Here is an 18,401-nt window from a genome sequence, read left to right as displayed (position 1 = left end):
CCTTCCTGGCCAGCAGCTTGCTAAATCGTCCTACAGGGTCTGAAGGTTTGTTTAACCAGGGGGAGAAGGAGGAGGGGGAGGAGGGGGGGGGGGGAAGCTCCAGAGACAGACGGCCGGTTGAGGTTCTTGTTGGCCGGGAACGTGAGAGCTGCCATGACTGAAAGCTGAACCGTGGTATGCAGGCTTTGTGCCGTGTGGATTATATATTGACAACTAGCAGCGATGACAGAGATTTTTCAGCACCTTGCAAAGCTCATTTATCTAAGTTGCCAAGATAACACGACTCACATCAGCACGGGAGATAAGACCGCTCGTCGTAAACAACACAGAGTAACGTCTGGATGAAGATAATTGTTTTTTAATGAGATGAGTTTCCCTGTGATATGAAAAACAATTAACTGAGAATGTGCGTGTGTGTTTTTTTCTTCTCCCAGGAGGAGGTGTGCCCCACCTCGCCAGGAGAGGAGGTTCAGAGGTGTGTGTGGTCATCAGCGGTCAACATCAAGGACAAGTTTATTTATGTGACGCAGCCGACCTTGGATCGAGTGCTCATAGTCGACATCCAGTCTCAGAAGGCTATCCAGGTACTGTTTGGGATAAATTGGGAAACAAGTTCCATGTCAGATTTGCCAGCTCCGCACAACAACGTTTGATGAGGGAGGAGTATTTCCGTTTTTTTTTTTTTTTTTTTTTGGCCTCCATATGGGTAAAAAAAACTCAAGGTTGGAGGAGGAAAGTGTATTATGTCTCCCCATCTTATTCTAACAATCAAACCAATAACTCCCATATGTTCCCACGGCCACATTTCTTAAACACATCATTGAAGGAATGAAGGACACTGTTTTCACAAAATGGTCCCCTTTGACTGGAGGACTCATTTTTATACAATACATTGTCCTTCACTATGATTTGAGAATGTTGAACTGCTTGCTCAAACTTTGTATTTCTTGGAACACCTTCCGCATTAGTTACACTTGCACTTAAAAGATTCTACTTGTTTTATAATTTAGTAGGATCCTCATGAATAAGAGTGAGTGCTGTAGTGTGCTGCGGACATGGTGGTTGACTTGAAACGACACATGGCTAAATAATCTTACATGTTCTTTCAGTTCCCGCTAACGATATCAGATTAGAGGCTCTACCTGATAATGATAGATGTCAAAATGTTGTTGCCATTAAGCGCTGTTCTCATTTGCAACCTTTCCGTAACAGCTTACCTTTTTTAGCAATGTAGAAAAATAGCAGCATTAAAGTTTTTAATCTGCAATTTTGCCGATTTAAATATCAACATGTCACACTAAAATCAAGACCTCTAGTATTTGGACCTTACAATGCATACAGTCACCTTTTATTATAACGTCAGTGTTTCCCACAGAATTTGATTCTATTTGTTGGGAGCACCGCACCCCCCCCCCCGGCAAGAAACGCCAACGGCCCCTTAACCTATTCGGGTGGCCCACGCATCCAACCCCCCTCAAATAAGAAAAGACATGCAAGTTCATGGCTACTGTCGACAACGTTCTTGTTGCTCTGCGTTGTTAATGAGTGAGACACACCGGAGTTGAGGATCTGTGGGTTTATTCTCCCAAAAATATAATTTATATAATTTAGGCATTTAGCAGACGCCTTATTCCAAAGCGACTTACAATGACCAATCACAGGGACATTCTCCCTGGGGTAACTGAGGGCTAAGTGCCTTGCTCAAGGGCACACTATAGCGGCGTTCCAGGCGGGATTTGAACTCACAACCTTCCGATTATCTGCCCACCTCACTATCTATTAGACCATGTGTGTGAAACACTGAACGTGTGATGTACATTCAATCAACATTTTACATCTACTGCTGCTCATCCCATTTTCCAACACATTAACCAGGCTGCCACTCAATAATTATTTATTGTTCAAATGTATTTGATGTATAATTGTATTTGATGTATAATTGTATTGAACTCCACATGTTGACTTTATGAATTTAATATAATAATGTAAAATGAATTCAGGTTTGATAAACCCCTACACTGGTTGGACACCAGATTATAGGATTTTGTCTCGTCAGGTTCAACATCTATTGGATTTACCGCATTATAATGTGTTTCTGTTTTCCACTCCAAAGCCCTGTAAGGGTATCGATCTGGAGTGCTGTTTATCCAGCTTTAAGATCCGTTTTCCATCCGTTAGTTCACCTGCTCACCCCTGACCTGACCGGTTTCATACTTACCGCTTAAGTCAGGACCTACACTTAACCGCCCCATCGATGTGGTAACCAAGTAACCCCAAGACGCACGGATACAGTAACCTGGCAACCCTTCATAGATATTTTAACAACTGCAGCAAGAAGCAATTCCTCTAAGTCTCTGCCTCCCTGCAGCACCATTTATTTTCCTGAGGGAATTTTATATTTGCGAGGCATTCTCAGGAAGGAGGTCCTTTCCTACACGACAACATTCAGCACATTTCTAGCGAGCAGCGCTGAGTTAAATCCTGGGTGTCAGTACATTTCGGGGAGTGCCATGGTAATCCAGGGCTGCACAGATCCCTGCAGATGTTCCTGACACCGTGTTGGCTGTTTACAGATTGCCAGCCTCTCGGGGACCTGCCAGTAAACAGGTTGGCTCCCAGAGACTGTCACAGGCTCATTATTCAGGTGCCTGGAGCTTTAGCTTCATCGCATTATATTAGCAGTTCTTAATTAACGACCTGAACCCGCCTTTCGTCTGGAATGGTACGAGAGACACGAGTTTTGGCTTTCCAGTTCCAGGTTTCACTGAATTATTAATATGATTGACGTGCCTAAAGTCATAATAATGAGCAAATAGCAAAATAGCATCCTGAAATTTGTAACCAATTAAATGCTCGGTGAAGACTTTTTTTTAATGAGCGGATTGCATTTTTTGCGTGTTATTACCAATTAATTGCAAAATGCACACGGGTAAATGTTTGTCGGCGCTGTGATGAGTTTTTCCGCTCTTCTTCGCTGTCAGATCGTAAAGTTACACAAACATATGGGATGCAGATCTTCATAATCTTCTTCAGCCGGAATAAAGTTGTTAGTGAAGAGAAGAGAACAACAGGAACACCTGTTCCCTCCGATGACTACATGCTCAGAGATTAGTTAGGATTCAACAGATATCCTCATCTTATGTGCAATAAACCTCTGAGGAGCTGTTAGCGCTCAGTTATACAATATATATTTTGCCTAGGTAAACAATACTATTAGTGCTGCGAAGCAAATAGCAAAGAAAGTAAGTCAAAGGGGATTGTGGGAATACAGGCTGGCAATAATTTTCTTTTAAAAAAGATGATTGCTTTCTCTCGCTGTTGTTAGCTACTGCATGCATGCTTGTCCCCTGTGATCTGCCTATTCTCTTTGAGCTGTCTGCTTTCAGGTGGACATAATGCATGAGGAGGGCTTTCTGTCACATGCGACTCATCCATTGTTCTCTCTGAGTATTGCCGCCGTGTGTCGGATAAATACTGAAAGCCATTATTTCAGTGTGGTGAAGAAATTGTCTGTCACCACTTGATTTGCTATGCAGCTCGACAGCAAAAACACCTTCTACATAAAAAGCCCACCTCCACACAGCCTTGTTAAAGGAGCGCCGCTCCTGTCAACCCCTGATGCATTAGTTTGCAGGAAAACTTTCCAAAAGCATTACCACTGCACATCAAAGAAGGATCTCTTCAAAAGCAAAGTCTAGATTGCCTTGAATTGTTATTCTGTGGACCTGCTGTCTTAAAAGGCTCAGTTTGGTTTGATTTGATCGTGTGTGTGTGTGTGTGTGTGTGTGTGTGTGTGTGTGTGTGTGTGTGTGTGTGTGTGTGTGTGTGTGTGTGTGTGTGTGTGTGTGTGTGTGTGTGTGTGTGTGTGTGTGTGTGTGTGTGTGTGTGTGTGTGTGTGTGTGTGTGTGTGTGTGTGTGTGTGTGTGTGTGTGTGTGGTCCCATCAGACTTTCAGCACCGACCCTTATCCCGTGAAGCTTCACTACGACAAATCTCATGACCAGGTGTGGCTGCTGAGCTGGGGAGATGTGGAGAAGAACTTCCCCACTCTCCAGGTGAGTCCACCATTTCCTGAATAAAACCCCCCATGATATGTATCAGTATCTCTGCAGAGATGTATCCCTGTGAAAAGGCAGAGAATGAGATACTCAAGCACTGATATGATGACGTTCAGGATTTGATCAAAAGTGAATTTGCAAAGGGCTGGAATATGTTTGTGTGTCTTCTTGACAACATATCACAAAATATGTTAATTATTTTCACGAGTGATAACACATTTCCATCGCGACCAAAGTGATGGCTTTAGATTGCAATGTCCTACAAATCTTGAAAAACTCCAATGTTTCAACTGATTCACCATCTCGTGCTGTTAACAATATCAACATTTTGAATTCTTTATTTATCAAGGTCAAGCCATTGGAAACACAATAATCAGCAAATTAAATCTTACTTAACATCAACAAGTATTAATCAGAAATGTAACTAGCTCAACTAGTTTGGCATCCTTGCTTAAAGAGTGACACAGAAATAAAGTTTCCAAACTCAAATTAATTGTATCTTCTTAAACAGACCTGTGAAAGATTTTAAACGAATGTGAACAATACTCAAAGCTGTTTGCATTAAAAGTCTAAGGGAAGAGTTTATTGTTTAGGAAATAGACAAGTCACATTTGAATGATTGTGTAGGAGTGGAAATGGACACTTTACTGATCTAACAAGTCAGCAGGTAAACATGGAGGAGGGTTTGATTTTGCATCAACTGAGGAAATGAAAAATAAAAGCCTGATTCTCTCTGGCACAGAGATAAACAAAGGACAATTTACTGCTAAATGCTAGAACATCAACGAGACCAATTACCCAGCATAGCGGTCCACCATAGTGGTCACATCAATGATAGCCGAACAGAGAAATAGTTGAATATTTATATATGTTTCAGCAGGTCAAAAACATGGTTAGAAGTCATATAATGTTATCTAAATATTGGTGTAAACAACTTCATGTTGAATAGAAGTGACCTTCCTTACACTTACAGACTGTGTCACCCTGATACAGATCTGAAGATCATGCTATAAATAGAATCAATAAATATGTAATGAAATGGTAATACATTTCAAATAAAAACATATTTTTCTTCCTCTGAGGCTCATCTCGATGCAGCTCGAGTGGTTTTACTTACTGCTTTTCATCGACTGCACAAAAAATCATAAAGCAAGGTTTGGTCTGTGGAAATTAGCTTTGTGCATTGTGGCACAATCAAAGCAGACCTGCACACCGATCACATGTCTGCTCTGCATGCACAAGTGTTATTTAGAAAGTGGGGACGACAGCACACACTCTGAAGCTCACACACCTCAGAATTAAGGGAAAAGACTGAGGGCTTGTATCTCACATCAGAAATCTACATAATGGCAATAAATGAACTGGTCACTGCTTTTAAAGAATGACAATCTTACATGACATCAAAAATAATGACAAGTATTCCTCTTAGCTTATTTTAGCAAAACGTTTGGCATTGCTTCAAAAGGGACTCAAACGATGAAGTCATGACGTGTACTGATTTGAATAGATTACCATCATTATAAAAAACATTTCACATCAGTCGACAAGCGCTGATTAGAATCAATCAAAAATGATTTCTTTACATAGACTCTGATATAAAGGTTTGTCAACAAAACAACGTAATAGTCATACAAACACAATGATTAGTTACGTTCTCTCTTTATTTTACCTGCAACAACTTTTTCTCAGCAACACAAGTACAGTTTATTTCAAATCACCCGAAAAATGACTGTCTTCTCCGGGGACTAACTATTCAAATGACCAGATTTTCCCTTTGTCCCAATATGGAATGAATGTTGCAGTAATCATTGCAGCCTCTCAGGGATTTCCAATCCTGGATTTGTTTTTCTTGCTTGATGAGAGGCGCTTCATAATCACTTTCAGTTCACTGGGTAAATATTTGGAGAGTGACACATTTCCAATTGTTTAAGCTCCAGCATATTTGGAATGAGATAAAGTGCTGATATCCATAGTGCGACAAAAACATATATCATTTAAAGAGGCCCTATTTATATGTTTCCGCTTTCCCTGTAGAGAGTGTTATGTAGGTTTGTGTGCATGTGAATGGTCTGCAAAGGCTACAATTATATGTAACACTTAGCACTTCTATTGGCTAGCGCTCCAACACATTGTGCGTGATAGGCTAAGAGGCGGGACATCTCTAGGCGGTTGACAAATCACAACAGAGCCAGCCAGCTAACCAATCAGAGCAGACTGGGCTCTGGTTTCAGACAGAGGGTGAAAAGAGCTGCTGCAGCACGGGCAGGATGAGAAAAATAAAGAGCTTTTTGAACATTAAAGCATGGAGACAGTCGAGGCACTACATACTGATATACACCTGAACACCAGCAGAATAAGACCTCCTCAGTTATTGTTTAAGATATCTGATCATGATCTTTTCTAAGCTGTATGTTAATTACTGCTGATACTCCAATATAGATTTTACCTAAACTCATTTTAAGTTTTTTTCTTAGCAACACATGATAACCTCATAATAATAACTCTTATCATGTAAATGACCTAATCAATTCCTAGTTTTTCCTTTTTAACATTACGATATGTATATTCAACTACAGTAACTCATAAGCTACACGTTATAAGCTACAGTGTGACTTAAAGACTTAAACCTGCAGCACTGACTGTATTCATCACGCTCATATTTAACGCCCACCTTCTTCTTCGTTGGTGCTCACCAGGTGATCAATCAGGCCAGTGGGCGAGTCTCCCATCACACGGTTCACACGCAGCCCATCGGCAGACGCTTCGACCGGGTGGACGACTTCTTCCTCCCCGCCTCCAGCCTCATCATTAACCACATCAGGTGCGTCCGGCAGGATCCAAGAGCGCTGCTAATGCAAATTGATTTGCAAATTACATTCACCCCATTGGCATTTCATTCAATTTTTTTTCTGCTAGACTCAATACTGTGATAATGATTTGGACGGGCATTTGGTGTGAAACTGAGTGTGTGTGCCGCTCTGTTACGGCGTTAATGGGAGTTTTTTGGAGAACGGCCCAGCGGTCGTCTGTGCTGAAGAAACCGTAGCCAATCACCTGGAAAAGATCTAAAAATAAACCCTTAGTTACATTAGCTGTGGAATTAACTTTTTATATCCCATTTTAAAATCCAGAAGCCAGTTACTAACACTGATCCCCATAGAACATGTTCTTGATTAAAAATGTATCACGTCGAAGAAACAAATCTATTTCTTAGAGCTGCTTTCGTGCACACTTCTCCAAATAGACTCAGAAAGGTTGTTTGAGTTAAGCTTCACACACCACTTGTTATTGTTTTGCTATCAGAATAGTTAGATCTAAGGGATGAACACTTCCTCTGAGAGTGAGCGAAGGTTAAAAAATGAAAACAACCTTCAACATAAGAAGCTTTTCAGACAGATTAGGTGTTCATAAACTGATCTTTAAGCCACAAAGATTACGGCTAATGCCTATTTGCTTCATTCATTTCTTAGTCTTCAAAATGCCAGGTCATAATGGCACATTTGCAGATATTGATTCGCCATTTTCTTTTTTGGTTTAATGTTGTGAGAAACCTGAGTGCTGTGGAGAATGTTCTCATTGTTTGAGCAAACTGCTGTAACCAGCTATGTTTCTAACACAAAGGTAGGCAATGCAATTATGTTGCTAAGCACCGGCATGATGAGTACATGCAGCAGTAACTCAGCTCTGGCTCGTTTCAAAAGCCATGCAGATTTGTGTTTGCTCGTTCTTTAAAAGTACATACACACACAGTTTTTATAAACTTAAAAAAACTGAATTAAACAGAATGTGAATAGCTGCAGGCATTTTTCTCTTAAACATTATCAGAGACACATTGATTGAATCGCAACACCTCCTCAGTGCCGATGCTGAGGTTTGTTGGCATATGGTTAGAGGCAGGTTCTTTTCCCAATAAAAGTAATTCAATAGGCCATTAGTGCACTTAGTCTTGCATTAATTATTTATGTTTATTGCCCCAATTATAAAGCTATATGTTTCCACAAGGGGACAGTGGGCACTTTTCCTCCTCTGACATGTCAGTTAGTCGAGCACAGAGATGCTGCTGAGGTCGTCTCACTCAGGTTACACTTGGACAGTAAAGTCGGTCCCTAACGTTAGACTGAGAGTCCAGGAAAAAGCAGGAGGTCTGCAGGACTTCCGGATGTTAACGTTCCCCTAGTGAGGGTCCAGGGTGGTGTGGGGGGTTTTCTGCCTCGGCTGTAATCAGACCCAGTGAGACCTGCAGGAAACAAAACAGTGGTGTTTGGAAATTGCCATCTTTACCGACTAGTTGCTCATCAAAAACTCTTAGAAAATATATTTTAACTGCTATTGCCAGGTCCATTCAAATAAGTTTGAGTGGCAACATGTAAATCACAATACCTAAAGAAATACTTTTACATTGTTTGAATGTTTTGCATCTTACATTGGTCCGCTCATTGCCTGGTAGTTGATGTATTCACCTTTACAAGCATGAAGACCAAATAGCAACTTTAACTGATATTAGGTCATTTTGTCACAGAAGTGTTTGTATTTATTTTACAGAAAATAACAAATTATTACGTTTAGTATTTTAGTCAGAAAACTGGAAACATTGCCATTGTAACCTTTCAAAAGTTTGACGGTATAAATTCTAAAGATATTCATTTTACAGCAAATTCTCATTATTTGGAAGTTATTCAATTGTAAAAAATGAAAAAAAAGGTACTGACAGTCGACCAAAAAATGACAAAAACAACCGACACCAAGTAATGTAGTTCACACATTACACTAGTCCTGCAATACGCACAGCTTTATAAAGTGTTTCTTCATCTCCCGGGGGAGGAGTACAAAGGCCGCGGACTGTCATCACTCTGGAGGCTCTGTTGAGGAACAGAGGCCTCTCGCTATTTGCCCTTCGTTCTGCTCGTTCGTGTTATTGTGATTAGCAGTATTGTTGTGATTAGATGTGCTTAGATTAGTTTAATTAGATATGCTTAGATTAGTTTAGCATTGTTTGACTGTTAGCCTTCCTTTGCTAGTTGTACCACTTTTACAGTGAGGTTTTGTTTCCTTTATTTAGTGCATGAGTATTTAGTTTCCCTGTAGCCTATGCGCTTAGACTCACTGTTTAGAGTCCTCCCTTAGTTTGGTTGCCCATTTAAACTTGCGCCCTTGTGGCCACTTTTGTTTGTATGTAAACCGGTGTTTGTGGCATTTGTTTGTTTCAGGCTGCTTGCCTGCCATTTTGTTGACCAGCTGTTTAAAATAAACCACTTATAATTATTACCAATACCACTCTGGTCGTGTTATTTCCCTCTGATTCCCCTAGCTCACAAGGGAACGTAACAAGTACATAAAACGGTTTATTTGGCCCGTACTGCAGAGGGATGTTTTCTTGGATTGTGTCAAAGTTATAGAAACGTTTCCACCTCATGTCCTCAGTGATGGTTTATTCTGTCTAGCTCGGGTCTCTGTTCATGATGTGATTCGCTGCATTATGCCGAGGCAGATGGAGGAAGCACATTTAGTTTAGAGTTGGCTCTGCATGTTCCGATGTTGTTACAAACTCCTCATTTAGACTTGTTTACACGGTGACATAATCTGTATGTTTACTCTGAACATTCAAAAGTAAACAGCTGAAGTACACATAGAGCTTTAGATCAATGTGTGCATGCATGTTGTTGTTTTGCAGAAACTTGAAGCTGAAACGTCCTGCCCCCGTGGGCCAGATTTGTATATTTCCGGGTCTTGTACCCAGACAGCCATTTGTCTGTTGGCAGGAACGCAGCATTGATTAGACGATTTAGCAACATGAGCAGAGTGCGAGCAGCAGACATATATTCAGCAACTTCCGGGGATTGTTTAATGACTCTGGATTCCCTCAGCAGCAACTATAAAGCAAGCAGGAACTTCTGGGGGCTGTCATCCATTAAACCATCGACCTACATTACATGTCATTTTTTTATGAACTCTGCATGTCAGCAGAAAACCCTGTTGTTTATTATTTGTACTCGCTGTACAGCACCCTGCACCTTTCCTCCGCCTGCCTCACGAGTCACAACAAGCCGGGGGAGATGTTGATTTGTTGTTTTTTCACCAGCTGAACAAGAATTGCTGTGCTACCGATATTTGTAACTATGCAGCAGTTATCGTTCTATTCCCTGTTTATTAATTTAGCCCTCAGGAGCTGTAACTGGACTGCAGACCAAAGTGTTGAGACCCAGTCACTTCGTAAAGTGAAAATATTGTCATGAATATGTGTCTTTAGTTAAACGTAGCCCTGTTGTCAGACCAGGGGGAATCTTTCATGTATTAATCATCGGCACAAAAGACAAACAGCAGCTGTCAGTTTGCTTAGAGCAATCTGCGTCTGCCAACCAAGCAACCCAGCTGTGTGTGAGGCCAAACAATGTCTGATTATTAATTTACAATACATGAAAACACATCCTGCTGCTGGTGAAAATTATCTTTTCATAGCAGGATCAATGCAGCATTGACCTTTAACTTCCAAGCATGTTGCGAAATATCACAGTAAGTGTGTGCTGCCCAGTGATCTGTCACAACAGATTAAATCCATTCCATGGCAAAGCTTTCTCAGGAGAGTTTGACGGAGCGGGAATATTGGTCTTTAAATCAACAGTGGAGTCGGGGTTAAACTGCGCAGGACATTTAAAAATAAAAGAGTGTTTGTCTTTTGGAGCTTTTTATAATGATAAAGGTGGGGTAAACTACAATCAAGAACATAAGTGTCAGAGCGCTTGTGTTTGGATTTATTCCAACCGACAGATAACCGTCACATAAAGCCAATTTGGTTGGTTCACATAAAGTCAAGACATACAACCTCCTCATTGTTAAATGTTCTATGTCATTCACAGCATTATTAAAGCGGCACACACAGCCTAGCTATATAAGATATAGGGGAGTCGTGTCGAAAAGCAGAACCCACAACCCTGGATTCTCCCTCAGGTTAGCACCGTTAGCTAAAAGCAAATCATCAATTATAGTTTCCTATTTTAAATGCCTTCATTAAGTTCCATTTCTTAAGTGTAAACAAAGAAGAAATATTCCAATACTGTTCAAACAAGCTCACCATCATTTATAGCAGATGTTTGTGGGAAATCACAGAACTACTGCAACTGCAAGAAATCCTAACACACTCTTTGACATGCCAGAAACCCACCAGATAGTCCAAGGACAACAATTCTTCGAAAGGGAAAAGACATTTGGAATACAATTTGGACGTGATCCGAAAAGCTTCTGCCTGGCATCACACCATTTTAAAGATCACCTTTATATTCTCCGCATTTTTGTCTGAATCAGCTCAGCGCTGCCTCCTGTCTGAACCCAGTGGTCAGAACGATCCCTGGATCAATGGCTCCCTCCGCGATAATAATGTGGCTTTCAAACAGCCATTTTCTGTTCGCAGGTACAGACAGCTAGGTGTTCAAATGACATGAAAAATGATGAATGACGGCAAGATTGAAGTGGCTGTCAGCATCGATCAGTTGGTATTCCCATTTAATTGAGGCCTGCCGGCTCCTTGCATATTACCCGTCTACTTGTTCAGCTGTTAAAAGATAATGTGCCATTAGGATTCTTTGGGTTTTTCTAATGAATAGTTTTCCCACTGATCCATGGCCACATATAAAACTGCAATAATTCTATTAGAGGGGAAAGTGTAGATGATGCTAGGCTGTCAATGTGAAGATTGAAAGGGACCACTGCTATTAGTTTAATGGATCTCTCAGATAACTTGGATTGTTCCCTTAACATGTGCCAGTCCAACAAAACCAAGCGAAAGTGATAGGTACTTTAAGTTGATATGTGCATTTATTTTTAAGCAAAATGAATCACTACTTTTTTTTCTGGCACATTCCTGATTTATAAGTGGATGTTCTAACACAATGCATGATTGCTTTTACTTTGGCGTCTTGTCTAAGAAGAGTGTTGTTGCACACAATTAAAATGTATTTTAGTTCATTGTGTTTCTTGTGAAGTGTGGCTGTCCGGTTTAATTGTTAGATTCTCTTGAACACTTCAGCCAAGGTTAGATTTAAGAGGTAAAATGTTTCCCTTTGTACCGTCTTTGTTAAGAATGTTAAGCATGCTAGGTAGCACTAAGCGGAGATGATGGGATGGCGGTATTTTACTCATTAAATGATCAGATATGTTAAAAACATATAACATTGGATATTAAGGATCATTCTCATGGATCTCTTCACAAAATTCGATGGCTCTCGATCCAATATATGTTGGACTTGTTCTGGACTGAAGAGGTCATTCAACCGATTGCCATCTCTAGAGCCATGATGTTAACATGGCCGAAAATCTGTCACAATTTCGCCTTCACAAGAAGTCAAAATGTGATATTGATTAAATAATTGTCTCTGTTTTTCTCTTGTCTACAGATATGGCCTCATCCTTCACAGAAATGAGCCTGTCCTCCACAAGATCGACCTGGAGACGATGTCCTATGTGAAAAACATCAGCCTACGGGAGTTCAACTGCATCCCCAAGTCCGTAGCCTACACACACCTCGGCGGTTATTACTTTGTCAACTGCAGGCCCGACTCCACCGGCGCCTCGCAGCCGCAGCTCGTCGTGGACAGTGTGACGGACAGCTTGATCGGACAGAACGGAGACGTCACCGGCACGCCGTACGTGTCTCCGGACGGCCACTACCTGGTGACCGTGGACGACCGCGACGGCCTGATGAGGATCCAGGTGATCTCGGAGCGCGGAGAGATCCAGGAGCCCTTCGACATCCACACCAACCTCCACCTGTCCGACCTGGCCTTCCAGCGCTCCTTCACCGAGCTCCACCAGTACAACGTGTTCGGCAGCTCGGGACGCCAGACGGACGCTCTGTTCGTGGAGCTGAGCAGCGGCAAAGTGAAGATGATCAAGAGCCTGAAGGAGGCCACCAAGGCGTTCGAGTGGCCGTGGAGCGGCAGGAACAGGGTGATGGCCGGCAGCGGTCTGTTCGGACAGTACCTCATGACCCCCTCCCGAGACTCCCTCTTCGTTCTGGACGGACGGCTCAACAAGCTCAACTGCGAGATCACCGACGTCCTCAAAGGCAACGTGGTGGTGTGGGTCGGCGAGTCTTAGAACGCCCAATGAGCTTTGTTTCACTCAAAAGGTACTGTTGCACTGAATTCTGTTGCAGATGTTTTAATTTTGTGGGAACGTGATAGTGGATACCACAGATTCAGAAACCAAATTGACGATTTGTATAAAAAGAAAATACACATGAGGGAGTAATTGATTGTTAATGTCTTAAAGCCAAGTTAATCATGGGTGGTTCACATTAAAGTCAACATAAAGTTATTGCTGGTGATCTTTTTCAGGAAAATCGGTAAACATGTGCAACGTTGCATTATTATTCACAATTGGTTATATTTAGTGTGTGGGAATGCTGTAGATAATCTCTGAACAAAACTAATATCTATCTGAATTGGCAGAAATAGATATATATCTATGAACTGTATATGTGCGAATTTACTCTTGTACTTTTAGTTTTCCCATCCCAACTTTTTCCTGTGCCTTCAAGGAAAATTCCCCTCCGTCAGAGGAATTAGCGTAATTATTCCCCGTGTGACTGCCGACTGCACCTCCTCCTTTGACCCTCCATTCGTGGTGAGCGTGGTTCCTCACAGACCCAGTGCTCTCGTCTCTCCGCCCGTCCCTGATTCAGTCTAGTTAAAACGAGCCCTCGCTGTGATCCTATCCCGTTTGAAATGGACATTACGCTCTGTAACCTTTAATCCAAAATGTATAACCAGCGTTGGACGGTTCTGAATGATATCTTTATTGTTTAACATGAGAGTCGGTGGCAGTGTTAGTTTAATCGTACCAGCTTTATACACTCCACATTGTGAAACTAGGGATTTAGAGCACTAGTGTGTGGGAAGAAAATCATAACTTTAACATCTCTGGACCAAAAGAAAAGAAGATAGGAAAAGCATTTAGAGTGAGCTTTTCATGACATGCATTTGCAGCATGTTTCGATGTGAAGTAATGAGGGTGGGGTTGTATTTAAGTAGAGGGTCTTTGACACGTAGCCGGAGAGTGAAGCGGTTTCCTAGCTGGACATATTTCTATGCATTTTCACCCTAGCACTCTGACTCTGTGAATCACAATGGGCAACTGTATTCAGATTTAGTCAGGACTTTTGAGTTGTACAGATTATATAAAGTCATTCCGTCTCTCCCGTTTAATCTTAACTCGTATATATTTTAATTTGATTTCCAACCTTTAAACCCGACTGTACTGCACTGCTGATGATGACCTCTGACCATTTCTCTCTATTTATGTTCTGTACATAGCGGTGGGCCGTGAGTCCATTACTTTCCCATTGTATGTACAGATTGACCCAGGTTCTGTTCATAATCAACACTCTCCTTTTTAAGAAATGAAAACACAACACACAGCTTTCATTATCTGCATCCTGTACGGGCACCTTGTGACCACTATCACCGCTTTCACCGCAACATAGCCATGTCTGTATGTTCCTTCATGTGATTGTTATTTATATAGAGAAAACACGCTTGTCATTTTACCCAACAATAAAAAATAGACCATGAAAGAAAGTGTGTTATTGTTTCTTTGTTTCCTCATTACATCCTGGAACACAAATCACACATTGACACGTTTCCTTTAGGAGTTAAAACAGCCGGTTGCCAATTATTATGCTTCAAGAACAAGGTCAAGGCTCAGTTGTGCCTTCGGGTCTGTGTATCTTGCAGAGGCATGACGTATAATTGTAATTAGCAAACAGAGAAAATACAATTGTTAAACATGAAGATCTCTAACCTTAATCACAAAGAGAGCAGGGCATGCAGCATGGGCAGGGACGTGCACAGGTAAGGGCTAATGTTGCCCGGGCAACGGCCCGTTTGGCCTTTTTGGCTGACCTGCCCCTCTGGAGAGAGCGAGAGTTTCTTTTTCTTTTTTCTGTGGTTGCCGAATCAACATGATAAACCCAGTATTGTAGCGTCTCGCTGCGGGAAACACACTTTGTCAGCGCTGTCATCTGCCGGTGCGTTAAGACCACCTCAGTGTCGGATTTTCATTTTGGAAACTTGATTTTGAGTTGTCTCATGGCAGTTAGGGTATAAGGGACAAACCAAGGGACTTTACTTCCTCTTGATACCGTCGGTTATTTACAAAAGAACACATAAATATAGCCTACTTGTTGTTATTGTGCTTCTCTCTTTCTGTGTCCTTTCATCTGTAAACTCCCTCAATGGGGCCGCTCGCTCTCTTTTCTTGATCGCCTTCTCACGGGTGAACACTTCACGGCCCCGCTTCATTGTAGGATTTCTGCCATGTCTCTACCACTTCAGTTTGACCATCTCTGTTACTAAGTTATGGAATACTAAATAAATAAGTAATTGTACCTTACTCATAAAGAATGATAAGAATAAGAATAATGCCTATTGAACTGGTTTCATTAATTAGTGAGTTTATTTAAGGTAATTAGTTAGAAGCCCTATTTAATCATATGTCTGGACTGCACAACAGTTACAATGGTCTGGTCAAACTACATTAGAACATAATTGTCCGCATGCTGTCTTTAATAGTTACTAACATTAGACATTTTTGATGAGATATGGACCGCAAAACTAAAAATGTCCCTGGTTTTCATTTTTAAAATCAAGTCACCGAATGCAAGTAGTCACCTTAGCTTATTTTGTTATGAGATGTGAGTTACTGTTCAATTTAGTTGATGTAATAATCGTTTGGTTTCTTTTACATTAAAAACAAATTACAATTTTCAAAAGGTCTTATGTTTTTTATCGGGGGGAGGCCCTTTTTCCAGTTTAGAGCAATAGCCCCTCCAAATGTCTGTGCACGTCCCTGAGCATGGGTGATAGTAGCTTGTCATTTTATATCAAATATATTTAAATAATGTAGGAAAACCCTGAACTGTTGAGGATGCTTCTGAACCAAACTCAACTACAGCTCACCCACAAGTGATAAGCAAGTTATTTAAACAGAATAACTCTCCAGCCTTTTGATCACTATAAGCGCCTTGTATTTTATTTTCATTTGTAGTTATGCAAATATAATCAATAGGTCGTTAAAATATGACTTGGTTAAAGATGTCACAAACACTTAGCATATTACACTAGGTCTTTGAAAAAAAGTCTGAGAAGTAAGTCATACAAATATAATATTATTTAAAATAAACGAGTGGCATAAAATGGCATGGTATAGTATGTCACAAGAAATGAGTAACTTATAAGAAACCATGTTATACAGTGATTTTTTTTTAATGAGGTCTTTATGACAGACCTTTCTTAAAGGTAGGGTAGGTAAGAATGGAGAAACCAGCTCGAGTGCGCCAGAATTTGAAAAGACACAACCGGAAAAAATCTGCCCCTTCCTTCAGACTTCCTTACAGAGCCCCTCCTCCAACACACACAAACGCGCACATGAACAATGAGGGCACGAGATAACTTTGTGCACAGATGGAAGGCTGACAGGCAGGTAGGCCATCCAGTTACTTTAGCCGGGCCGGCTCAGATGATTGGTCGTGCTTTTTACAGCGCCACGGCTTCCACAGATGACTTTTTTTTTTAATGTATTTTTTGTCAAAGCATTTAATAAGTTTATTGCTATCGGGATGTTAATGCATTCCATGGAATATAACAAAAAGTATTTCTGAAGTAAATTACCTACCCAACCTTTAAGTCATAAAACAAATCACAGTTAAAGTATTTCATAAAAGGAGTATGGAACAGTATAATATAAAGACATCTGTCAAATATATACTAAACAAGTTATAGTCAGGATAGTATGTCATAACATCGAAAACGGTAAAGTGTGTCATAAATTGATGAAAAAATAAATGGTGGAAGTAAAGTATTACAATTTCCAAATATTATAGAATGTCATTACATATGAATAGTATGGTATGAATTAATGTGACTTTTTTAAGGACATGGTTTTCTATAAAAAATAAAAGTCATAGGATATATGTCATTGAAGTATAAATAGTAGCGTGGAAGAGTTTATATGTCAAAGAAAATCACTGTAAAATAATTCATAAAAAAATGTATAGTATTTATGATATGTGGATAAAACTAAATTAAATTATATTATATAAATGAAAAAACGGTCATAGTATATTATGTTTTTTTTTTTACTATAATATAACTTTTATTTTTGTATAATAATACCTTATATTTATCATAGCGCCAGAGCTCAAAGCGACAACGGTCATTTACTGTGGACAATACCCACAGGAGCAAATTCAGGTGAAGTGTCTTGCCAAAGGACACTTCTGCTTTACAGACGCAGCGGCAGCGGGTTTCGAACTGGTGTTCCCAATTTGAACTGGAACTTCCCCTTGATCTGATGATCAACGCACAGCCCACTGCGCCACTCCGCCTATCTTCACAACTCGAAGTCATCAAGGCGGGTTACAAGTACACATTACACACATATCATACATGTAACGGTCAAGTACTGTGGACAAGGTGGAAGGTGAAGTTTTTTGCCCAAGGACACAACGGCCCTGACGCAATGGCGACGGAGGCGGGTTTCGAACTGGAGTTCTCCAACGCCCCCCTTGATCTGATGTTCAACGCAAAGCACACTACGCCACTCTGCCCCATTATGATATGCTATTAATATATTTTTAGACATACTATACTATGGCCATTTATTTACATTGTGATAACATAGTATACAATATGACTATTTTGTAATAGTTGTTTTGACATACTTTACTAGAAATATAACATAATATGATAATATAGTGAAAAACTCACAGTATAGAAGTCATAGTACAGTTGTAAGTCTATATCATGCATATGTATAAAAATAAGTATTTGTAATTGTAAACTGTCATACAAATATAACTTGTCTAAAATAATATCTGTGTACTGTGAGTCCCAGATATATGTTTATAATATTTGAGCACAAAGAAACTGACCCAAACCAGTTTCTTCTTTAATGTTTCTCACTTTTCGTTTTTTAAAAGCATACCCAGTTCATTGACAAAGAGTTCAGATTCACAAGGAAACTTTCTTTAGTGCCTTCAAGGTCAGATATGAACATTACAACATTTCAAAATAACTCATCTGTAAAGAAATGTCACACACATGTTTACCAAATTCACAACCAGAACACATTCAGTGCCTCACCGATGGATAGCCATTTTCTCTCAAGGATTTATGCTCAGGCAACATTTCTGTGCTGAAAACATTTCAACATGTTTCAGTCAATGAAACTTTCAGACCGAGTGTTATTCTCCTCTCCGGGTTTATTCATCATACAAAATATATGTGGCTGCAGGTTGTGTCAGGCGTTTTGGATAAAAGCATCCTCCAAACTGCACGAGGCTGCACACTTA

The 18,401-nt window shown here is 40.4% G+C and overlaps 1 protein-coding gene across 1 annotated transcript in view; it reads left to right on the top strand.

The window, feature by feature from the left end:
- The window catches only part of fstl5 (follistatin-like 5), a 167,490-nt gene extending 152,868 nt beyond the window's left edge, over positions 1-14,622 (top strand). Inside the window, exons 11-14 of the mRNA XM_079667637.1 lie at positions 435-584; positions 3,947-4,054; positions 6,754-6,878; positions 12,445-14,622. Of these exons, the coding sequence (XP_079523763.1) occupies positions 435-584; positions 3,947-4,054; positions 6,754-6,878; positions 12,445-13,147 (1,086 nt within the window). The 3' untranslated portion in view covers positions 13,148-14,622. The remainder of the gene's footprint in view (positions 1-434; positions 585-3,946; positions 4,055-6,753; positions 6,879-12,444) is intronic.
- Positions 14,623-18,401: the final 3,779 nt, after the last annotated feature.

This window comes from Notothenia rossii (assembly GCF_949606895.1).
Source record: "Notothenia rossii genome assembly, chromosome: 3".
Taxonomy (NCBI): domain Eukaryota; kingdom Metazoa; phylum Chordata; class Actinopteri; order Perciformes; family Nototheniidae; genus Notothenia; species Notothenia rossii.
The sequence above is the reverse complement of the archived record's forward strand: the minus strand, read 5'-3'. Positions and strand labels throughout refer to the sequence as shown.